The sequence below is a fragment of the Astyanax mexicanus genome, chromosome 8 (assembly GCF_023375975.1).
Source record: "Astyanax mexicanus isolate ESR-SI-001 chromosome 8, AstMex3_surface, whole genome shotgun sequence".
Lineage (NCBI taxonomy): Eukaryota > Metazoa > Chordata > Actinopteri > Characiformes > Acestrorhamphidae > Astyanax > Astyanax mexicanus.
Window position 1 is genome coordinate 32906471 of NC_064415.1, and position 25923 is coordinate 32932393.

Genomic DNA, 25923 nt, shown 5'->3' on the forward strand with positions numbered 1-25923 from the left:
TTGCGTCTGTTTAAATCATATGTGATCCTTTTTTAGGCAAAAAACACTCATATTGCTAAGATAAATTCATTAGTGGAATGTTTGGATCAGATATCACACAAATATATATGGACACCCCTTTTAATAAATGTATTTAGTTACTTTAAGCTACTGCACCAGATGTGCACATACACACACAGCTTGCTTTTGTCAGTATATGCAATCAAATCCTTATAGCAATGCTCTGAAATCTAGTAGAACGCCTTACTTGGACAGTAGAGACAGTCACTCCAACAATAGCAGTTCAAACTCTCTTTTAACACTCTTCAATTCGGGAAGAAAATAAATGATTAAGCAGGTATCCTATTACTTTTACAAGTGTTATATAGTGTAGCTGAAAGAATTCTGAATGGAAGAGTAGGAAACATTCTCAGTCAGTAAGTGCAATTACATCGGAAGCTTGTCAGTCATCCGAACAAAAATACATCCATGAACTTGGATAATCAGATAATGGGAAACTCTTGAGTTTTTACCCTCTTACAAGAAAGTGGTAAAAAAAAAAATGGGTTGGGCATCAGACATACAATCTAAACTCACAAAAGAACCCACATCAACATTTAAAGAACTGCAGGTCTCACCTGCCTCAGTTAAGGTGAATGTTAAGGGGCACATTTTTTTTCACAGCACTTTATTTTATCTAGTTTCAGTGATGATCTGAAGGTGTTTTATCGTCATTTTGAGGTTGCTGTGTTTAATGCTGCTTGCTTATTTCTGGTACCAGGGTCTGTTTTCACTCATGCACACACTGAAAAATCTGAGATTTTACATTTAAGGTCATACCTAGCCTAAAAAATCTGATTACTGAGCTAAAATGCAGCTCTCTTTCATCCATTTTCTTAACCAGATTTTTTACCTTTCTCTGATTAAAGAAAACAGAAATCAGAGCATTCTGTTTACATTATCACTTAGTTAATCAAATTGCAAACTGCAGTAATTAGATTATTAATGTGTACATTGGTGTAGGAACTGGGGGTATGCAATATCAGAAAAAGGTGGATTTTTCCCCCTCAAAAATGATACCACAGAAAAAGCAGAAATTGTTTTTAAAAAAAACTTTTATTTTGAAATCTCGGAACCGTGTTTCTAATTAAAGTTAACGAAAGCAATTATCTCTGCTACTATCAAGAAGACGGTGCACACGCTCTGCAGAGTGGGGGTGCTTTTCATGGCAGGGTTGCAGATTTAGGCACTACTATGGTGCTGAATTTGGCACCCCCGGCAGGAAAAGCACCCCCTCCTTTAGGAGACACTGCAGGTGACAATACTTTTCATTTCCTTATTTCTTACGAGTCAGAATAGCTTAGAACGGTATCTTGGGTATTTTTTTCTATTTTCTAAGTAAAGTTAAAGCCAAGAAGACATGGATGTGTGCTCCAGAGAGGGGGTGCTTTTCCTGGCGGGGGTGCTGAATTCGACACAACCGCAGCTTTACACACGAGTTCGGTGATGATTGTAGTCAATAAGTCGCTACAATGACAATATACTGCAATAAAAAAAAACGACTTTTGGATAAACTCTTGTTCTGCTAACAGACTGGAGGGTTTGGGTTATCTAACGTTAATAGTGTTTCATTAACTGCTGTCAAAAATCTCTATGAAACGTAAAAGCAAAGTTACATTTACTTAAAAAAAAGGACACCATTGTAGGAAGCGCTCTATCTTTGCTTTATCTCTGCTGAAGGGTCGCACATGTCGTAGTATAAGATGTGTAAGAGCATGTGAGTGCGTGAGTGTGAGAGTATGTATGAGAGCGAGAGGGAAGCAGACAGCAATAAACAGAGCAACTGGAAGCATGAGAAATGGAGCGGCTGCTGGAGTATAAATAGACTCCTCAAAAACATCTCAGAAGGTCCCAGGTGGAGAGACCCGCCCCCACGTTAGTCGTCATATCGACGCGGATGACAACAGCGGAGCTCTGAGGAGACTAAATTTGGCAGCAAGATGCTTTCCTCCACCCCCGTGTCTATACAAACACACACACACACACACACAGAGCCTGTTTTCTCAAATCAGTCTTCCCCACTGCTGTCGAACTCCCTGCAATGACCTTCATCCAAACTCATCAAAACCTGACACTCTTAACTACTGTACATATAAACACAGTAAAACACAATTCCTCACAACCTGTCAATCAGCTGAATGGACTTGTTCAACCTTCATGAAGCACTCAATATATTGACAGATCTGTTTATCACTGGTTTGTGAGACAAGGGTGAAGTGGCTCAGATCAGATTTTTTTCATGGCTGTGTGAACATGCCAAATCAGATTTTTTTTCAAATCAGTTCTGAGCCACTTTCATATGTGGTCCTAAATCGCATACATGTCCGATCCATGAACATGCGTCATGAATGTGAACGGTCAAATCAATATTCATGCGTCTTTTTGCTTTTACACATGCGCTACGTGCTTCTCTCTCATTCCCACACATCTCTTGGTGCAGCTGTGCAGCTATAGCTGCGAAAACAGCAAAAGCAAACAGCCTGGCCTTTTTTCACCTCCTCGACCTGAGCATGAACTGTTTACTCTCCACTCCAGCAAAAGATGCTCCACATATGAGCTGCCAACACATCCATTTCCCTTTATAAAGCTACGAGTCGTCTCTCAAACATGACGTTTTTCGTTGTTGGTGAAGAAGGCGACAGGTTCCGATACATCAGCTCACAGACGCCTTGTGCTGAACAACATCACCCTTTGGAGTGATGTGGGGAGAGAGAGCGCAGTCTACCCACCTAGAGAGAGGAAGTCCAATTGTGCTCTCTCAGGGTTCCAGCTTTTTTTTATTTATTTATTTATTTTTGGTAATAAAAATGCATCTTTTTGGCAAATTCACTTGATATCACAATAAATAAACTTACTATTGTGTAAATAGCACCGTCATAACAAGAGTAAACAATCCAGAATTATAACAGAAATTGAAGTATGAAGTGTAGAAAGATAAAAAAAAAACTCTGATTGACTGTGTGACTCAATACGTATATCTATTACATAGACTTGTAAATGAAATATATCCGTTTGTAATTCATTGAGAGAGAGTGTGTGTGTTTGGGTGTGTGTTGATAACGTCTTGTCCTCTTTGCCTGCACGCCGCTTCCTGCTCACAGTCCAATGGGCACGCAAACTCCACCGTCACCATAGCAGCTGTGATGTCACTGTTGTCATGGCAACAGAAGCAGACGTGCACATGGCGCCTCCTTCACTTTCCCCTGCTGCCTTTTCCTCCCATTCATGCCATCCATCCGTCCATCCATTCACGCTCGCTCTTCATCTCTTCATCCTTGACCCCTCCCTCTTCTTCCTCTCCTCACATCTCTCTTCAGGTGCTCCACTTAATTTCCAGGCTTGTGGCCACAAGCCAGTGTAGCGTGTATTTAAAGGGGCGGGACCAAGCAAGTGTTTTTACTGTTCGTTACCTCTTGCTGAACTTCGCTATGAAGAAGCCGATAGTATCCGTGCTGGCCTTCAGCAAGAGCTTCTCTGGGGAGGGTTCATCACTGGCTCCGCCCCATGCCAATTCTGGGCGGAACCTTTGCAGCAGCTGCCGTTGGTCATGTGACAGAGCAGCTCCAAGCATGCCTGGGGAACCTAGATGAGGCTCCTGGAGGAGAGAAAAGACAAATCCTGAATGTGTGGAACACAGTGTTCTACTTTCTTATTCCCATCATTAGAGCTGATAGCTATATACCATCATGTGCTAAATGTTTAAGCGATAAATCAGGTGACTTTCACTTTCAATTATTTTAATATTTATACTGTAGCTGTTCTCCGGTTTATTATTTATAGTTAGATGTATATTATTTATAGCTAATTGTCCCATTTTCCACAGCAGTGGGCTTAAAGCAGCAGTCCTTAAGATTTTTTTCTTATTAAATTGAAAGCACTATGATTCCTTAGTTGTGAGGGGACAAAAGATTTTAATTAATAGTATCAATGTCCTGGCACAAACATCCCTGCAATGTCTAATAGAGCTCTGGAAAAAATAAGAGACCACTTAAAAATGATGAGGTTCTTTGATTTTACCAAATTAAAACCTCTAGAATATAATCAAGAGGAAGATGGATGATCACAAGCCATCAAACCAAACTGATTTGTTTTTGTGGCATAAAGTTATACAAAAGCAGTGTGTTAGACTGGTGGAGGAAAACATGCTTTTTACTGTGATTAAACACCAAGGTTATTCCACCAAACATTAATTTCTGGACCCTTAAAACTTTATAATATGAATTTTATTTTGATTATTTGATATCTGGAAGTTCTGCATCTTTTTTGTTATTTCAGTCATTTCTCATTTTCTGCAAATAAATGCTCTAAAATTACCTTATTGTATTTGGAATTTGGGAGAAATGTTGTCTGTAGTTTATAGAATAAAACAACAATGTTCATTTTACTCAAACATAAACCTATAAATAGCAAAATCAGAGAAACTGATGCAGAGACTGAAGTGGTCAGCATAAACACCATCCTATTTACACTGTATCTCTGTATCACTAAGTCACAGTTAAGCCAGTTGAAGCCCAACTCAAAACATACCGGCACCAATAAACAACATTAAACCGAACAGTGGGTAGATGTGTCATTCTGGTGTTTAATCATTTAGCAGGTTGCCAAAGATGTGGTCAGTGGGCCATAGCCAGTCTATTAAGACATTTGACTTGGCCCACCAGAAACTTACCCAAACCCTTTCCCTATTGTTTAATGCATTGAATTTTTGTATTAATGCTGTAGCAATAAAATAAAAGAAAAACAGCGTGCATTTTAAGCTGTATTTTAACTGTTGTCACTTTGTTTGAGTGCCCTGGGTTACTGGGACAATCAAGGTTCCTCAGTCTAGCGCTATCGGTCGGCTTTTACATCCCGCTAGTTCTGCGATTAGCGGCTAATGCTAATGCTGCTGCACCCAGCCTTTAGGGCGCTATCAGCTAGCAATTTGTCACATGTAGCTTATTTTAACACGGTAAACACACAGACTACAGTCTGATATACTCGCCTGTGAATGGTGAAAGACCTAATGCTGCAGTTAGCGGCTTATGCTAACAATGCTCCTTAATACCTGACTGGTCAGATTCTTACATAAGGTGCACTGGATTATAAGGCGCACTGTTAAATTGTGGGACAGTTAAAGGATTTAAAGTGTGCCTCATAGTGCGAAAAATATGGTACATGTTTTCCCTAGGAATTTTTAAGTTGCTGTGGCATTTTTAAACTTTGGACACCAACAAACGGTTATAATGTGAATGGAAAGCCCCCCCAAAAAAAACAAGCGGAAAAAAAGCATTGCATTTCAAAATGCTGCATTGGTGAGGACATGTCCTGAAACCATCCAAGCATCACTTTAGCTTCTGTTGTTTTGCTGTATTCTGCAGTTTTCTTATGCAGATGTACTGTGAAGCAGTGTATGTAGCTTGTAATGAAGAAGTCAATGTTCACAATACACTGTACCTCACTGACTTCAAATTGCCTCTTTAATGTCATAGAAACCTACATAGCGCCTAGTTATAAAGCATTGGAAATGGTTTCGTGAGATTACCTGCACAAGACAGCTAAGAAATCAGTGTTACTTTATGTGTTACTTTCATAAATTATAATTTAATTTTTGCTCTTCTAAATGTTTTGTGCAAAAATAAATCTGCATTTTTAACTCTTTTCTAAATAACTTTTGATGCATCCCCAATAAGAAAATCTTGGTTTTGGGTCAGTGGGCTGTGTGTATGTGTGTGTGTGTGTTCATCCTGTTACCTGTGGTTCCAGGGTTAAACATGGAAATGTTTTCAGAGCCCAGGCCACCTGTTCTTCATTCTCAGCCAGCGTCACAGTACAGGTACTGTACACTAACACACCTCCCTTCTTTAAGAGATGCACAGCCTATAGCATACACAAACACACAAACACACATACACTAATAAAATGACAGAACAGAAATATTAAGAGTGACACATAATGACGCATGTCCTGGTTTCAAAAATGTATATTACAAAACTACCCTACTATCTCATTATTTTACTACATCCAGCTCTGGAAAAAATGAAGAGACCACTTCAATTTCTGCATCAGTTTCTTTGAGTTTGCTATTTATAGGTATATGTTTGAGTAAAATGAACATTGTTGTTCTATTCTATAAACTACAGACAACATTTCTCCCAAATTCCAAATAAAAATATTGTAATTTACAGCATTTATTTGCAGAAAATGAGAAATGGCTGAAATAACAAAGAAGATGCAGAACTTCCAGATATCAAATAATCAAAATAAAATTCATATTATAAAGTTTTAAGGGTCCAGAAATTAATGTTTGGTGGAATAACCTTGGTGTTTAATCACAGTAAAAAGCATGTTTTCCTCCACCAGTCTTACACACTGCTTTTGTATAACTTTATGCCACAAAAACAAATCAGTTTGGTTTGATGGCTTGTGATCATCCATCTTCCTCTTGATTATATTCTAGAGGTTTTAATTTGGTAAAATCAAAGAACCTCATCATTTTTAAGTGGTCTCTTATTAATAACAAATAAATAACAAAAAAAGATGCAGAGCTTTCAGACCTCAAATAATGCAAAGAAAACAAGTTCATATATTAATAAAGTTCAGAAATCAATAGTTGGTGGAATAATCCTGATTTTTAAACACAGTTTTCATCCATCTTGGCATGTTCTCCTCCACCAGTCTTACACACTGCTTTTGGATAACTTTATGCCACTCCTGGTGCAAAAATTCAAGCAGTTTAGTTTGGTTTGATGGCTTGTGATCATTCATCTTCCTCTTGATTATATTCCAGAGGTTTTCAATTTGATAAAATCAAAGAAACTCATCATTTTTAAGTGATCCCTTATTTTTTTGCCAGAGCTAGTATAATACACACACTATTACAGGTCTATGAGCCTCTCTGAGGGTCCAGCCTTTCCACAACACAAGCTAGGAAATGGCTCCATCTACTGGCAATGGATGTATCTCACATAAAAAGCAACTATGTTAGTAAATGTGTGTGTGTATTTGTGTGTGTGTCCTACCGTAGTGAAGAGTTTTCTCTGTAGAGGTGAATATGAACACACTTCTTTGAGACTCCAGTTGATGGCCATATTGGGTCTCTGCCCCAAACCACTGCAGGGAGCGTCTAACAATATCCTGTCAAAACTCTCTTCTTGGAACGGAGGAACGTCTGCAAACAAAACCAAAGTTATAGCGTCACATCAATGTCAAAAGTCAGGGGCGCAAAAATTAACCAGGTTGTTTTAACATTTAGCGTGTGTAAATTAATTTCTCGTGAGCGCAGAATATAGTTCTCGAGCTTCATTTTTCTCCTCTCAGGTGTTTATTTTCCTCTTGAATTCACAGTTCTTCTAGTGCACCGTGCAAATTACCTGCTGCTTTTGTTTTGCTCGAGCGAGGCTTTTGCGCTCGAGTTTTGAAAGGGGTGGTTTTGACAGTTTGGAGGCGGGGTCAGGGTCGCCTCCCTCAGCGAATGATATTGGCTGACTTGTCAGCCCCTCTAGCGACTTTTTTTGTAAAAAAGTGACTAGCGACAAATCTAGCGAGTTTTTGTGGTGTTATTGGAGACTTTTGGCATCTCTGAGATGAACACGCGCTCTTCAGTTACTGTCCTCCGCGCTGCAGCGGGCGCTGCCGTGAGCCCCGCCCAACAACACTCACAGTGCAGTCTGACTGTCAGAACACACACACACCGCTGCACCAACACAATGCAAATGAATCACGAGTGCCGCCGCTGACTGACCCCGCCCCGTATTTACAGAGCAGAAATATTAATAAAAAAGTGTCTTCAGTGTGACACGAACAGAAATCCCTTAATTTAACTCACACAGTATCAGTCATTCACTCACCTCATTCACCACATAGCCTGTCACTCACCTCCTCCACAGTGTCTGCCTCTGTGTAAAAAAGCTAAATATCTATTGAACCATTGAACAATTTGTCTATGATATGTTTACAAATAAAGAAAACTTTAAAAAAATAATAATAATAAATAAAACAAACAAACTAAAAAAAAGTAGAATAACAGTTCTGGCTAACTGCTGCTCTTATAATAACATTTAAAACATGGCAAAAAACTAATTTATGTAATTCACATAAAAATGAAGTTACTGTAAAAACGTGACCTCCTATTTAAAAAGCAACAGAAGTTGTTTATTTGTAACATTTCTAACACATTTAAGGTGTTTTTTACTCACTTTTTTCTCTTCCACAACCTTAATCCTTTACAGCTTCAAAAACATGTATTATGCAAATTAGGCGATGACGTCATTTAGCGACTTCTAGTGACTTTTAGGACAGCCAATAGCTACTTTCCTTACTGAGGAGTTGGCAACACTGCCTCCAAGAGCTGGAGGAGGGCGAAGAAAGAAGGACAGCAGGAGATTTAGCTAACTGGCTATGCTAACATCCAAACAACCTGCTCTCCGGGGCTGTTAGCCCGGGTATAGTGCCCGGCTATCTCGAGAGAGCCGGTCGCTCTGGGCACTAAACCCGGGCAGATCGCATCGGAGGGTCGGTCGCTCCAGGCATTGAATGAGAGAGCCGGTCATTCCGGGCGCTATACCCGGGCTAACAGCGCCGGAGAGCGGGTTGTTTGGATGTTAGCATAGCCAGTTAGCTAACTCTCCTGCTGTATTTTTTCTCCGCCCTTCTTCAGCTCTTGGAGGTAGGCGGTCCATCACAAACCCTGGAGATATCAGCCAATATCATTCGCTGAGGGAGGGGACCCTGACTCTGCCCCCAAACTATCAAAACCACCCCTTTCAAAACTCCAAAAGCCTCGCTCGAGCAAAAACAAAAGCCGCAGGTAATTTGTACGGCGCACTAGTAGAACTGTGAATTCGAGAGGAAAATAAACACCCGAGAGGAGAAAAATAAAGCTCGAAAACGATATTCTGTTCAGTGCGCACACCACACGATTCCCTTTTTCGCTCGCGAGCTTCATATTTGCGCTCAAAAGAAGTTAATTTACACACGCAAAATGTTAAAACTCCCTGATAAATTTTTTCACCTGGTATTTTTGCGCCCCCGACTTTTGACATTGATGTGATGCCATACAAAATCATCAGACAATACAGAATCCTGATGCTGATTAAAACGTTTACTATTTAGGAAACCAAACAAGCTTTAGATTTTTATAGCAGACAGTTATTAGTCATGATAGAATATTTAAAGCCATTTTTTTTATATTCTGGAATATATTAATCTGACAGCCCCTACCTGTATCACACTGCTGGGTTGGATCTGAGCTCACAGCCTGTATGCTGTTGTAACAGTAAGCTTTAATGCAGTCTAGCTGCAGAAGCTGAGCATTCTGAATGATCTTCCCAACTTTGGATTTGATCTTCTCTAAAGCCACCACTCGTCCCTGTCAGAAACACAAAGTTAATAGAGTCTGGTAAGTAAAAGGGAAAGCACTACAGTTTTAGAATGTTCTCCACATATCAGACTGTGCTAAACCCCATTTACACCTAGTCGCTTCATGTGTCTAGTATCTGGACTGTATTCTGATGAGATTTAAACCACATGCATTTATTATATGCAGGGTAATCAAATGCATTTTCAGTTAGACAGGTTGAAACATGAATGCTGTGTCGGGTGGAATATGCAGATTTGCCTGTTGCATGACAATTATTATTGGGGTTTTCCATTTCAGTTGCATTCCAGTTGCATTTGCATTCAGTTGCACGCATTTACACAGTAACATGACTCAAACGCCTCTTTGATCACCTCCTGAAATGGTTTGAGTGATCAGATTTGCAGCTGTCTCCTCTAATCCCAGTGTTTTATAGCGTTCTTTAAAACAGCCTTTTCTTTACATGTTCTCATTCAAACTCACTGTTCTAAAATGTTCTTCCACAATCACATTATTTAAATTTCTCCTCTAAAATTCTAGACTGCTCTAGAATTTTCTTCCATCTTCCAATCAGACTGTCCTAGAATGTTATTTCAATCAAAAATAATCCCGCAATGTTCATCTTCAATTACACTGTTGTAGAATTGTCTCCTTCAGAGCATTAGAGCATTCACCTCTACTCAGACTGTCCAACAACATTCTCATCCAATCACACTGTTTGGTTTCCTTCTCCAATCACAATGTCTAAAGCATTTTCAGCAAATTACAAGTTCCTCTCTGTATATAAAACTGTCTGGCTCACTCTATCACCGCTGAGTATGGTTTGGTTTTATCCTGAATTAAAACGCGCTTTCCTTGTTCTGATTTTTTTTTTTTTCATGACCATTTTTCTGAGTACCTTGATTCTGCCTTTTTGCCTGCCCTACGTTGCAGTTTGCCCATGTTTTGTCCTTAGACTGTCTCCCGTTTATGGTATGTCACTCCCTAGCGGCCCCTGTTCACGGGTATTGACCCTGCTTGCTTTGACTACTCTTTGTATTGCCTCTTATTCTAATAAAGCTGTTTTTACATGATATCTGATTTGTCGAGTTCTGCCTGATCATGACAGCTGCAGAATATTCTCCTCCAACCACACTGTCCTACTCTTACAATTAGCAACTAGTACGGTAAAAAAAGTAACTTCAACTTAAAATTAGTAAACAACTAATTTCCTGGCTTTTTTTAAAGTTAGTACAACTTTATGGCTCATTCGTTCTCTGCACTTACAAAGTTAAGTTGACAAAATTTAGGTCTTAAATGTTTGCTAAACTTAAATTATCGAATCCCTTCAACATCGAATTCATCATAGTTTTTGTATCATTATCTATTATTCTAAGTTGGCTGAGCTTAATATATTTAGTCGAGGTAATTGAAAAATGTATGCCAGACTTGCCAACTACAAAATGTGTTGAAATTAGTTGCTAAAACATTTTTAGCTAGATTAACAAACTCAGAAGTCAACAGAAAAACACTACTAAACTGAACAATTTTTATAAACATAAAAATAAATATTCATTGGCTCAATTTAACTCATTTTGCTTTGATTCAGAGTTTTGTTTACACAACAATAGTTTCATTAGCTCAACAGTTTTTTGAAGTATTGTTGGCTTTAATCATTTAGTTTATTTAATATATAAAAGTATTTTCAGCATATTTAGCATATTTTTATAGAACTGCCAACACTGACAGCATAATACTGGGGCAGCACAAGAGTGAACTCTATAAAGAGTGAACTCTGTAGCTCCAAGCCAACATACTTTGACAATTAGAAACACAGAATAAAGGTGACTTGCTCTTACAGCCTACAACACTGAGGCCTGGCAATCAAGACCTACATTACACTAATGCACAACTAGGAAAAGGTAGCTTTGGGCAACAGACATCCTCCAATGCGTGTCCAAAAATGTTCTTTATCAATCAAGTCGCAACATTATGCCATTGCACTCCAGCATATTTCTCTTATATACCAGTTTACGCTCACAATTTTGAATGCATGTTTTTAGGTTCGTAATCCACTTTTATCTGTAGGAAAGATAACTAACATTTTGAGAAAGGGACACCTAGTATAGCCATTAGGAATTTAATGCATCTTAAATAGGAATTTTAATGTGAAAATACTTTCACGGCTATTTTAGTGCTTCTTAACCTAATGAAAAATTCTTTTGGGGATTTTATGTTATGGTAAATTATGGTTAGCTCTACAACCCAAGACACTGGAACATGTTCAGCACTAAAGCTCCATAATATAAACAAAATACTATCAGTGTAATTAAATCAATGTATCAATGTACACTGTGAAGGAGAAAGACTCCTTGACGTATATTAGACCAATAAATCAATAGTGGATCAATGATGTGTAACAATGATTGACTTTCACTGGATTACTTACAAAGCTGAGTCATCAAATCACCCACATCAGCACCTGATCTGAACTGTTTTTAGTGAAGATGATTCCAACACAAGTGTTCACTTCCTGATTAAATAAGTGGTGAGTACAGACACACTCACTTTATTCCTCATCAGAGCTGCTATGTGTGTGGTCTTTCCTCCTGGAGCTGCACACATGTCCAGAATCCGCTCACCAGGACGAGGGCCCAGTACATGCCCCACCACTACGGACGGCAGGTTCTGCACGCACACACATGGACGCATACACACCTCATATCAGCTTAAAGGTTTTTCATTGAAGGTTAATATAATCTCTTGACATGTCTAAAGATAAATAATACCTGCAGAAACAATTCATTTGGAAGTACACCATCAAAGGAAGGACTTTGGTAGAGGGCATCCACCATTCTAACAGCCACGCCCCTGAAAAACAAGAAAGAGTTATTAATGTAGATGGAAAAAGGCAGTGTCCTGGTTAATTCGATCATGCATAATATACAATATACAGTCATGGCCCAACGTGAAACCCCTGAAATTTCTCCCGAAAATTAAGTATTTCTCTTAGAAAATGACTGCAATTAGACAGGTTTTGTTATATACACATTTATTTTGTTTGTGTGTATTGGAATGACACAAACATCTATGGAGGAAATATATATATATATATATATATATACACTCTGTACATTGCTAATGTGGTAAATGACTATTCTAGCTGCAAATGTCTGGTTTTGGTGCAATATATACATAGGTGTATAGAGGCCCATTTCCAGCAACTATCACTCCAGTGTTCTAATGGTACAGTGTGTTTGCTCATTGGCTCAGAAGGCTAATTGATGATTAGAAAACCCTTGTGCAATCATGTTCACACACCTGAAAACAGTCTAGCTTATTACAGAAGCTACAAAACTGACCTTCCTTTGAGCAGATTGAGTTTCTGGAGCATCACATTTGTGGGGTCAATTAAACGCTCAAAATGGCCAGAAAAAGAGAACTTTCATCTGAAACTCGACAGTCTATTCTTGTTCTTAGAAATGAAGGCTATTCCATGCGAGAAATTGCTAAGAAATTCCTACAACGGTGTGTACTACTCCCTTCAGAGGACAGCACAAACAGGCTCTAACCAGAGTAGAAAAAGAAGTGGGAGGCCGCGTTGCACAACTAAGCAAGAAGATAAGTACATTAGAGTCTCTAGTTTGAGAAACAGACGCCTCACAGGTCTCCAACTGGCATCTTCATTAAATAGTACCCGCAAAACACCAGTGTCAACATCTACAGTGAAGAGGTGGCTGCGGGATTTTGGGCTTCAGGGCAGAGTGGCAAAGAAAAAGCCATATCTGAGACTGGCTAATAAAAGAAAAAGATTAAGATGGGCAAAAGAACACAGACATTGGACAGAGGAAGACTGGAAAAAAGTGTTGTGGACGGATGAATCCAAGTTTGAGGTGTTTGGATCACAAAGAAGAACGTTTGTGAGACGCAGAACAAATGAAAAGATGCTGGAAGAATGCCTGACGCCATCTGTTAAGCATGGTGGAGGTAATGTGATGGTCTGGGGTTGCTTTGGTGCTGGTAAGGTGGGAGATTTGTACAGGGTAAAAGAGATTCTGAATAAGGAAGGCTATCACTCCATTTTGCAACGCCATGCCATACCCAGTGGACAGCGCCTGATCGGAGCCAATTTCGTCCTACAACAGGACAATGACCCTAAACACACCTCCAAATTGTGCAAGAACTATTTACAGCAGAAGCAGGCAGCTGGTATTCTATTGGTAATGGAGTGGCCAGCGCAGTCACCAGATCTGAACCCCATTGAGCTGTTGTGGGAGCAGCTTGACCGTATGGTACGCCAGAAGTGCCCATCCAACCAATCCAACTTGTGGGAGCTGCTTCTAGAAGCGTGGGGTGCAATTTCTCCAGCTTACCTCAACAAATTAACAGCTAGAATGCCAAAGGTGGGCAATGCTGTAATTGCTGCAAATGGAGGATTCTTTGATGAAAGCAAAGTTTGATGTAAAAACAATGTTATTTCAAATACAAATCATTATTTCTAACCTTGTCAATGTCTTGACTCTATTTTCTATTCATTTCACAACGTATGGTGGTGAATAAGTGTGACTTTTCATGGAAAACACAAAATTGTTTGAGTGACCCCAAACTTTTGAACGATAGTGTATATATATATATATATTTAATACAAAACTCCAAAAATTATTGGCACCCTCAAATAAATATAAATTGCACATTCTTAAAAAAAAAAAAGAACTGAAAATAACTGCTATAATCATCAACAAGCTTCTTACACTTCTCAGCTGGACCACTCAATTTTGGACCACTCTTCATTTGCTAACTGCTCCAGGTCTCTCATATCCGAATGGAGCGTCTCCCAAAAGCAATTTTAAAATCTCTCCACAGGTGTTTAATTGGATTTAGATCCGGACTAATTGCTGTCCACTTCAGAATCCTCCAGCTCTTTGTTTCAATCTATAGGTGCTTTTTAAATTATGTTTGCGGTTATCGTCTTGCTGGAAGACCCATAACCTAGCATGCCCCAGCTATCTTTTTTCTTCTTCTTTTTTTTTTTTTTATTATTTTATTTAAAAATTTTCCCATTTTCTCCCTAATTTACATGGCTAATTACCCAAACCACTCACTCACTTCTTTCCGAGCTGCTGATGCAGCATTGCCGGGTAGCCAGCATGCTTGGAGAAAGGTGCAGCGGCTCGGTTCTGATACATCAGCTCACAGACGCCATGTGCTGCAGACATCACCCTAGGAGTGATGTGGGGAGAGAGCGCCATCTACACACCCCTGGAGGGAGCAGGGCCAATTTTGCTCCCTCTGAGCGCCGGCAGCTTGATGGCAAAGCTGCATGAGCAGAGATTCGAACCCTGATACTGGGCCCTACATTGCAACCCTGACTGGCCTTTCTGCAGTCCAGACCTGTCGCCTATTCAAAATGTGTAGTACCTCATGAAGTACAAAATACGACAATGGAGACCCTAGACTGTTAAGCAACTGAAGTTATCCATCAAGCAAGAGTGGGAAAGAAATCCACCTACAAAGCTTCATCAATTAGTATTTCCTAATGCTTATTGAGTGTAAAACATGTCCCTGTCAAATTCAAAATGAGTCAACATTTGCAAAAAACAATAAAGTTCATTAGTTTGAACATTAAATATATTGTCTTTGTACTGTATTCAATTAAATATAGATTGAACAGAATTTGCAAATCATCAAATTCTGTTTTATTTACGTTCCCAACTTCCCAACTTCGGAATTGAAGTTGTACATCATTTATGATGGATGTGAAATATCCTTGGCCCAATCTAAGATAAGGCAGCCAGTTTTGCCTGTGCACCAACAACAAGAACTGCATTTATGCATTAGCTTGTGATTATTATACAGCTCTGGAAAAAAGTCCATTTAAAAATGATGAGTTTTTGATTTTACCAAATTAAAAACCTTTGGAATATAATCAAGAAGAAGATGGATGATCACAAGCCATCAAACCAAACTGAACTGCTTAAATTTGGTACCAGGAGTGGCATAAAGTTATCCAAAAGCAGTGTGCAAGACTGGTGGAGGAGAACATGCCAAGTTGCATAAAACTGTGATTAAAAAACAGGGTTATTCCACCAAATATTGGAATTTGGGAGAAATGTTGTCTGTAGTTATAGAATAAAACAACAATGTTCATTTTACTCAAACATTAACCTATAAATAGCAAAATCAGATAAACTGATTCAGAAACTGAAGTGGTCTCTTAATTTTTTCCAGAGCTGTAGATCTCAAACGGTAAATCCTATGGGAATCCAGAGGGGTTAATCCACCACCCCACCCTGTGTTTTTATTGGATTCTACTTAGTCCAACAGGATATTAAAGTGACAAGAGGGTGAAGGGCATCTTGAAGGACCTTTTTTATTGCATCTTTAGAAGGAGGAGCCAACACTCCAGGAATAATATAGTAATACTTAGCAGGGAATCTGATTTCTTTTAAAATGGCTTTAATTCTTTACTGCATTGATTTCATGAGCCCATGTTGTTGTGATTGTGTTACACAATTACTGTTGATTTTCCAGGAGCACAGTCATGCTGCGAATCTCCCGTATCCTAATAGTGTTCTATTGGATTCAGATCTGCTGACTGAATGGGAATTCTATCTATCACTGTAATTTTTACAAAACCAGTTTTAAGGTAATATCGGACTTAGGCCTGTCATGATAAGATTTTTTTTGTGGACGATATATTGTCCCAGAAATTATTGCGATACACAATATTTTATTTATTTTTAAGACTATTAAATGGCACTAAAAAAAGATTAAAGAATAGCTTAAAAAAGCAATTATACACTTTTTAAAGACTAATTTGAATTAATTATTTATCATAATAATTTTTTGGGTAATTATATACTTACTTACTTATACACCTACTTTAGTCCACACTGTGTGTATGTTATGGAGTCACAGTTATTGAAGCATGACTGGCTAAAATACTGTTCACTGTTATATATGTAAACGAACATACGAATAAACACAACAGACGATATCACGATTATGAAAAATTCTTGTGGTCATGCTCATTTATTGTGCGATAAATCGATATTGCAATTATCGTGACAGGCCTAATCGGACTGTAGTTTGTGCATTTACCGTGTTAAAACAAGCTACGTGGGACAAGCTGCTAGTTATTATTGCCCTGGCTTACTCAGGGTCCTTTAGTGTAGATCTGTCGGACGGCCTTTACTAGCTCTAATTGTGGCTAGCAATAGCCACTAATTCTAATGCTGCTGCACCCAGACTAAGTGGAAATCTGGAAATCTAAGCTTACTGTAAATAAGAGGAAGTGCTTTACTTACCCGAATAAACTGTGTTCAGGAAATAAATCTATGCAGATTTGTGCCTTATAATACAGTGCACCTTATTTATGAAAATAGACCAGAAAATTGACGTTTATTGATAGTGCTGTATAATTCCATGTTTTTTTCATAGTTTGGATGACTTTAGTATTAATCTACAATGCAGAACATTTTAAATCATGAAAAACCACAGAATTTAAGATGTGTACATACTTTTAACTGGTAGTGTAATATGAATAGAAAATGACTGTGGGTTCCTATGTATACTGTATATACAGATAACACAATTATTACATGAAAACAAATGCTACAATCCTTTTCTCACTCGTTTTTAAATTATTAAGGCAGTTTACCTTATTGGTCCCTCTGCACAAAATATATCAGAGCGGTCCATTGTGCAGACTCCATTACCCAGAAACACTTTCTTCCCCTGGAATTCTTTAGCTCCTCGTGTGCACTTCCCCTCCACATCAGAGAAAACCGATACTGCATCACCTGCCCTCATAACTTCATGACACACACACACACGCACACACGCAAACACGCACAGAACATTGTTAAATATATACTTTTAGGTACAGTATCTCACATGGTGTGAAATTGGTGCATAATTAGCATGTAAGTGTGTTTGTGTATCCTCTTACATTTAGGTGCACTGAGAACACCAGGAGCAAAAACATGAGCACCTCTTAACACAGCGCTGCCACACTGAGCACCAACAATCACTTCAGACTTCAACACACCCACATCCCTGCAGAGAAACATACAGAGGTTATACAGTGGAATCTATATGCCTAGGTCCGCTAAAAAAAGCTACAGCTACTCTAATGCATGGGTCAGAAATGTATATACAGCACACCTAACATCTAGTAAATATCTAATCACACCTCACATGCATTTGTTAGATAGCCACAAGTTTCTGATTAGATATTTGCCCACTTTGTTTTTCAGTTCAATTAAATAAGGTGGTTTCCTTGTACAGAACTGATGTTCAATTAAAGCTGGGCAATATATAGCTCTGGAAACAATTGAGTGAGCTTTTCTGATTTTTTACTATTTATAGGTATATGTCTGAGTAAAATGAACATAGTTTTATTCTATAAACTTCAGACAACATTTCTCGCAAATTCCAAATAAAAATCTTGTCACTTAAAGCATTTATTTGCAGAAAAGGTGCAGAGCTTTCAGACCTTAAACAATGCAATGAAAACAAGTTCATATTCATAAAGTTTTCATGCATATTGGCATGTTCTCCTCCACCAGTCTTACACACTGCTTTTGGATAACTTTATGCCTCTTCATTATATTTCAGAGGTTTTCAATTTGGTAAAATCAAAGAAACTCATCATTTTAACGTGGTCTAATTTTTTTCCAGAGCTGTATATCAATAATTTATTGTATCTAAATAAATGTTCTTAATATTTAACAAAAATCACTTTTTTTTAATAGAAGAATTTTCCACTGCTGATGCATTTTGTCTGTGAGTCAAAACAAAATAAATACTGTGTATCATGAATATGTATTTAAATATTGTGATATAATATTTACATCATATCACCCAGCTCTATCAGCACCTGATTATGTATACCACAGGCGTACAGTATACTACACTGTTATAGCAATATGAAAACGAATCAAATAGAGAACTACAGTATATTAAGATATACATTTTGGCACTATCTACATACTGTATTTTTCAAAGTCTAAGACTTTGGCCATTTCAAGAGCTTAAATTTAGCCTTCTTTATCCATTTTACAACAACTTTTGATGTTCATTTGGCACCATTCTTCTACTATAACACCCAACTGTGTCCAAATGTCAACCATCTAGCTGACAGTTAATGATGATGAGTTAATCCTCCTTCTTCATTACTCTATCCACTTTGTGTAATGTATCAGCTCAAATGCAAGCAAAACAACCCTATCCTACCACCACCATGCTTAACAGTTGGTACATTACATATTTTAGGATCGTCAAGACATTAAAAAACAGAAATGAGCTTATGCAATAATAAATGTACAATTTTAACCACCACTTTCTAAAACATGGCAGTTTGGATGTTTAAAATTGCATATAAACAATTAAGAAATTAATAGGATAGAATACAAATAACTCAAATATTTGATTTAAATTTCACACAGGATGAGTAGGAGGTTGCTCCAAGTAAATTGTGCAGTGTCTTGACTGTGGGTTGAGCTGCCTTAGTTCTCTGCTATTCTCATGGTCTTAAATAACCATGTGGGAAGCCAACTGCAGACTGCGGACAAAACCAGTGGAATGTTTTTGCTGTGTGTGTGTGTGTGTGCACTTGTGGTGCATGTGTGTTTGTAATTGTAAGGGAGTTTGCAAAACAGAAAAAGATAAAGAAATTCAAAGAGAGAATGAGTAACACAGATGGACACTATCAGAAAATAAGTAGAATCTATAGAGAAGCCTAGTTAAAATTTTTCAAGTCATTAATTAGACAGAATTCCGATCATACCTAGGGCCGCTGACCGGAAGCAGCAGCACATCTGGAAGCAGTGGGTGATGAAGGATGTGAGTAGGAATGCTGTCACCATGACAACCACTCACTTGCTGCTGGGAGACAGGCAGATACCATCAAAGGGTCAAAGAGTTCATTTTACTGTTTACATGTACTATATAGTCCTCTCTCAGAGCAAATAGAAAGGCAGGGTGGTCTTAAATAAAGTTAAGGTCAAATGTGAAACAAGACCAAGACTTTTCAAGTCAAGATTGAGTCAAGACCAAGATTTTTAATAGTCGCTTCAGAGTCAAAACCAAAACCAAGACTTTTAATAGTCGAGTCAGAGTCAAAACCAAGACTTTTAATAGTCGAGTCAGAGTCAAAACCACGACTTTTAATAGTTGAGTTCGAGTCAAGACCAAGACTTTTAGTAGTCAAGTCCAAGACTTTTAACAGTCAAGATTGAGTCAAGACCAAGATTTTTAATAGTCGCTTCAGAGTCAAAAACAAGACTTTTAATAGTCGTATCAGAGTCAAAACCAAGACTTTTAATAGTCGAGTCAGAGTCAAAACCAAGACTTTTAATAGTCGAGTCAGAGTCAAAACCAAGACTTTTAATAGTCGAGTCAGAGTCAAAACCACGACTTTTAATAGTTGAGTTCGAGTCAAGACCAAGACTTTTAGTAGTCAAGTCCAAGACTTTTAACAGTCAAGATTGAGTCAAGACCAAGATTTTTAATAGTCGCTTCAGAGTCAAAAACAAGACTTTTAATAGTCGCATCAGAGTCAAAACCAAGATTTTTAATAGTCAAGTCCAAGACTTTTATTAATGGTCGAGCCAGAGTAAAAACCAAGACTTTTAGTAGTCGAGTCTGAGTCAGGACCAAGACCAGGACATGTCGACCAAGTCAAGATCAAGACTTCTAGTAGTAGTTGAATCTCAGTCAAGACCGAGATTTTAGTAGTTGAGTCCAAGTCAAGACCAAGATTTTAGCAGTTGAGTAAAGACCAAGACTTCTAGTAGTCGAGTCAAGGCCAAGAGTCAGAGTCATGGTCATGGTCAAGACCAAGACTTCTAGTAGTTGAGTCAGAGTTAAGACCAAGACTTCTACTAGTTGAGTCAGAGTCAAGACCAAGACTTCTAGTAGTCGAGTCAAGACCAAAAGTCAGAGTCAAGACCAAGATTTCTACTAGTTGAGTCAGAGTCAAGACCAAGACTTCTAGTAGTCGAGTCAAGACCAAAGGTCAGAGTCAAGACCAAGACTTCTCGTAGTTGAGTCAGAGTCAAGTACAAGACTTCTAGTAGGCGAGTCAAAGTGAAGTGCAAGACTATTAGAAGTTGAGTTTCAGTCAAGACCAAGACTTTTACTAGGCGAGTCAAAGTCAAAACCAAGACTTTTAAGAGTCAAGTTCAAGACTTTTAGTAGTCCAGTCAGTCAGAGACCAAGATCAAGTTAAAAAAAAAAGTTGGTTTAATACTAGTTTGACTAACTCAGCACAGTTTGATTATTACAGTGTTAGTAGTTAGTTAATCTCAGCTTAACACAGCTAAAGCATGCAGTCCAAGCCAACATTTCACAGTATTTTAGAGAGACTTGAACATGTAGATGGAGCTTTTGCAACTTTTTTAGTAGTAACAAATGTATAAAGACAGGTTTTTAACCTTTTCACCTCCCTCATGAGCTGCAGCTTCAGTTCTACACACCCATTATAAAGTCTATCATCTCTGCCTCCATCAAATTCCTGTGCACTTTTGCACCTCCAGAAACAGGAAGCATACAGAGAAAATTGCTGCTGACCCATCTCACCCTGGTCATCACCTGTTTTAGCTCTTCCCTTCAGGCAGACACTCAGCTAAATTAGGATTAAAACACCCAGACAGCAGAAAAAGTTTCTTCCCTCACACCAACACATGCATTAACAACTGTTATATATAGCATTCCTATATCTTACCATTCATACTCTACTTTCATAACACACCTATGTTTGCCTTGTTCTGTTTCTAAAGTCCTTTTCTCCAAATATACCTTTGTGCAATTTAGCCAAAATATTCTATGTTAACTTCATCAGTATACTGGACTATATCAGGCTTGCTTAATAAAGGCATGGATGGCTTTAAAGGTTTTAAATCCGAGGCCAAGACAGAAATTCTCCTATTTGGCCAGGAGAGACCTTCATGTAGTCCTTAATGGAATCTAGGCCAGGGGCAGACTTTAACTCAGACCTCAGTTAAAAAATTGGGTGTTATATTCAATGAGGGTTTTAATTTTGACAAGCAGATTATTACATTGATGATGGTCATTCGTTTGTTGCTAACCTACAATTGATGGAAAATGCTGCAGTGAGGCTTTTAACTCGTACATCCTGGAAAGAACATATTAATCCGGTACTGGCTTCACTATATTGGCTCACAGTTGTTTTTCGAATACAGTTTAAACTGTATTAGTGTTTAAGTCTCTGCATGGGTTAGCTCACAGATATTTAGCTGAATTGGTTGTGCCTTTTGTTCCAAGTTCCCAAGTCACGGCTAAATCGGAGGGGAGTGTGGATGCTCCAAAACTGTGAAATAAATTGCCGCTGCAAATTTGATTGGTACCCACTCTGTCACGTTTTAAATCTAGCCTTAAACAGGGTTTATGCACAATTTTAAAAGCCAAAAATGTAGTCATAATTTCTTTGGTAGAACATAATGTATTGTATTGGAAATCCAAACTTAACGTTTCCCATTTGTTATCCTTTTTTTTTTATCTGCAAACCTTAATTCTCTCCCCAGTAACATAGCAAATTGCCGTTAATGTTATGTTAGCATGTTAGCTAGCTCACCACTAATGTTACTATGTTAGCTCTCCACTAACCTTAGTTCTCTCCCCGGTAACATAGCTAACTTGTTGCTAACATTAGTATGTTAGCTAGCTCGATGTTAATGTTAGCTAATGTTAGCTAGCTATCTGCTAACCTTAGTTCTCTCCCCTGTAACGTAGCTAACATAGCTAACTCGCCACTAATGCTTTTCCACTGGCATTAAACACAACGGCTGAAAATGTAATACCTACAGCAAATTCTCAGTAATTTTAAGACAATTTAAGACCTTAATTACCCATTTTTTTAAGTTATTATAAGACTTTTTAAGGACCCACGGTAACCCTGTTAAAGCCATGGCTTTCATGTAATTTGTTTTGTTTCTTTTCAATTGTTTTTACTAGTTCTATAGTTTAATGTTTGTGTTTGTGCATCACTATGGTCAACTAATATGTAAAATGTGCTAAATAAATAAATTAACACTGACATTGCTTAGATGTTCCTCAATACACTGAATTTTATGGTATAGATGTAGGCTTTGCTTCTTTGCTTCTTCCATTAAGGACATAATATTTCAGGTGTTGCTGCACAGAAAAACAGTGCACCACCCCTCAAGCATGCCTATATTTTTCCATTCTACCATGTCTAAAGTGCCCTCTAGAGTGAAAATGAGTAAAAGTGCCCTACTGGCTGACCTTTTTGTAGGGAAATATGGGATTGAGTACTGCTAGAATTCCCTTCTTGCAATAAAATATGAAGTGCCATCTAGATCATGATAATCATTTGATAATGTGTTTTAACGTTTGCCTGTTCTGCTCTTCAGTTAGAAAATAACCTTTTAATTACATTTATTTTATTTTATTATTATTTTTTATTTATTTATTTATTATTATTTTTTTTTTTGGATTGTCAGAAAGTATATTGATACGCCTGGGTGGGGCTGTCAGGAAGGGGGGAGGGAAAGGTGGGTGGTTATTTAAAAAAAAAAGAAAGAAAAACAATAAAACAATTGTTCACAAAAAAAAGAAAATGGCCTTTTATGCCACCCCTTCTAGACGGTGTCTAGTGGAATAAAGCTAATGTGGTGCCTTATATATACCCTCACAATGGGATAGACTGTATTTGATGGTACAAGACAAAGTAAATTGTTGTCAGTGATGGCACAAAGTTAAAATAAATAACTAAATAAAATAAAAAACACACCACTCACTGCCATTTTACATTTTTAGTATCATTTAAGCTTTTCTGGTCCTAGATGGATACGCAGGCACACAAACGCCCACCTGGGTGAGGTGCTGCTCCAGTCTTTGCTGAATGTCCTGTAGGCTGTGGATGTGTGTGCTGGCTCTCAGGCAGGTGTGTGAAGGTGGGTGAGACAAACAGGAGAGCAAAGACTGGAACACCCGTTCAGCTTCATCCTTCCCCAGATCAGCCAGCAGCTACACATGTAACATAACATATATATATATAACAATATAACAATACAAGGAACACATATTTAAAAATTTAACAAAGAAAAAGAAAGACAGAAAAATAGCAGAAGAGAGACAGGGAGACAGAGAAAGAAAACAAAGAAAAACATAAAGAGAAAAGTCTATGATATCTATTTTGAATTAGAGTGCTTGAAGAGTGTAGCATTACTTATCAAACAGCAATTGAAAACTTGCAAATATTTGGCTAATATTACAGGTACATATAAAAGACCAGCAAAACAGGTTTTGTTTAATGACAGAACTTCTTACCTCTTCATTAGTGTACACATTGTGAAGATACTCCTCCACTTCAGGCCTTAAAGCAATCTGAGGGAATATGTTTCTGTTCTTCAGAGACATCTCAGACACTGTAAAGTGATGGAAATGACAAACTTTTCCTTCAGTTGATGAAGTCACCTGAAATGGCAGAAATAAAAAAAAATGATTACATACACTTTAGAAATGAACAAAGCATTCTTACAAAAGTTATTTAATGGGGGTTAAGTCTATCAGTTGTCCTTTATATTGAGCCAGAATTTAATGATGTCTGATTTAATAGAAATTACCCCAAAAGAACCTTGTTGTTTATATAAGTTAGTGCTTATAGTAAATTAGTACCGAATGAACCCAATACTAATCAAAGCCTTAATTTAAAGCCTTAATGTTTTATATTTTATTTTTAACAGTACAGTAACTCAACCTGTATTAAAGCCCAGTCACGCAAAAAAAAATAAAAAAATACTGTGATATACCGTGAAACCGTCAGAATCTTGGAAAAAATACTTTGTTATGCATTTTTGGCCATACCGCCCAGCACTAAATGAATAAATGAAGTTTGTATACAGTCATGGGGAGATACAGTAAATGGTAATGCACCTGGTTAGTGTTCTTTCTCTATAGGGTGGAAAACATCTTATTTGTGGTTCTTTAAAAATAATTCTATAAAGCACCAAACATGGGTTTGATTGTTGAAGAGCTAAGACTGCACCACACATAGAGTGTCCACCTCGCAAAGTAGCTTTGGTTGGTAACAAACACCTTTTCATACCACTGTATGTAAAAGTATCTAATAAAGTGGACAGTGAACAGTCAGTGTAGACCTGTCATGATAAGATTTTTTGTGGATAATATATTGTCCCAGAAATTATTGCGACAAAAAATATTATTGCCATTTTAAGAACATTAAATTGCACTGACATAATGACAATATAATAGCATTAAAAAAAAATAATTCTTCACCTACTGCAGTCCACACTGTGTGTAGGAAGTCACAGTTATTGAAGCATTGGTCTGGTATTGCATGACTGGCTAAAATACTGTTCTTTTTGAACTACAATGTGCAACCCTTACTGTCAGTGAAGCTGATAAATGGACTCCGAGCGTAGAAAAAAGGAGACTGTTTGAAATATGAAAAGAAAAATATTTCTCACTAATAAATGTGACTTTTAAGGCTGTCCTTTTTTCTCAACTTGAAGGCAGCTTTAGCCTTTGCTAGTGCTGGGCAGTATACCGGAGGAGACGCTAGCCAGTTAGTTTAACAAGCTAACACACTGGAAGCTCAGCTCTAGAGAGTCAAACGCTCATCTCGCTCTGCCGTGCCTGGCGAAACATGAGAACAGCACTTTATCTGAGGAGCTCCTGCTGCTGTTCCTCACTGTATGAGTGTTTTTATGTGAGTAAAATAGAAAAGAAAACAACAGCAAACTTCAATTATTCACTTAGAAAAGAGACCCTTTTAAATATAGTAATACTGTAGCTGGAAGGATAATACAAACTGAATTGAATTTATTTGAAAACTGGAGAAGGATGGTAAATGTGGCTGTAAGGGAAGGGAATTAATACTGTAATACACTAATAGCTTCAGGAATAACATATTACTGTAATTTGATATTAAATTTGTGTTAAATGAACTGTGATTCTTTCATCTATAGTGTATTTTTATGGGGCAAAGTAAACCCAATAGAAATAAAAGCCTTTATTTAAAGCCTTATTGATTTATATTATAAATACTTCAAACAGTACAGCAAGTCTCAAACCTATATAAAAAATCCAGTCATGCAAAATAAAAAGAATAAAAATACCGTGAAACCGTCAGAATCTTGAAAAATACCGTGATGTACATTTTTTGCCCAGGAAAACACAATGGTAAGCACAGCGTTCACTAACGTCTCATACTTTCCACTAAAATGTATAAATTAACTCGGTGCTGCACAACAACAGCTCAAAACTACGCTATTAATCCCAGTATTTTAAAAACTTACTGATTTTACAGCATGAACTGCACTGTGTCACTATGTCGCGCCGGCACGCTGCTGCTGCTTCTACTACTACACAGCCGCATCCTCAAACGTCATACGCTGGGCGTACATTTGGAGGCAAGGGCTGATGGGAAATGTAGTTTTGTTTAGAAAAATAACTGAAGCTCCCACACAGTAGGTGACGGTACTGAACTGGATTGTGTGGTGGAGGAGAGCCCGGAGAGGAAGTGGACGGTCTGGGATGCGGTTGTGGTTGGGGGATGG

General features: G+C 37.9%; 1 protein-coding gene across 1 annotated transcript; it reads right to left on the reverse strand.

Annotated features, from left to right (window-relative positions):
* Window positions 1–1076: 1076 nt before the first annotated feature.
* nsun6 (NOP2/Sun RNA methyltransferase 6) lies at window positions 1077–25875 on the reverse strand. The gene is made up of 12 exons (XM_007238717.4): window positions 25663–25875; window positions 23672–23818; window positions 23213–23368; window positions 19146–19240; window positions 17307–17413; window positions 17016–17169; window positions 12145–12226; window positions 11924–12043; window positions 9241–9388; window positions 7041–7189; window positions 5773–5898; window positions 1077–3634 (listed from the first exon to the last, which is right to left on the reverse strand). Exons 2-12 carry the CDS (start codon window positions 23759–23761, stop codon window positions 3446–3448), a joined length of 1416 nt encoding a protein of 471 aa, XP_007238779.3. The 5' UTR covers window positions 23762–23818; window positions 25663–25875; the 3' UTR covers window positions 1077–3445.
* Window positions 25876–25923: the final 48 nt, after the last annotated feature.

Coding starts and splice junctions, on each gene's coding strand:
- nsun6 (XM_007238717.4), bottom strand. CDS start 23,761: ATGTCTCTGAAGAACAGAAACATATTCCCTCAGATTGCTTTAAGGCCT. Junction 12,044..12,144: donor CAAATGAATTGTTTCTGCAG/GTATTATTTATC, acceptor GTGTGCGTGCAG/AACCTGCCGTCCGTAGTGGT. Junction 7,190..9,240: donor AACCCAGCAGTGTGATACAG/GTAGGGGCTGTC, acceptor TTTTGTTTGCAG/ACGTTCCTCCGTTCCAAGAA.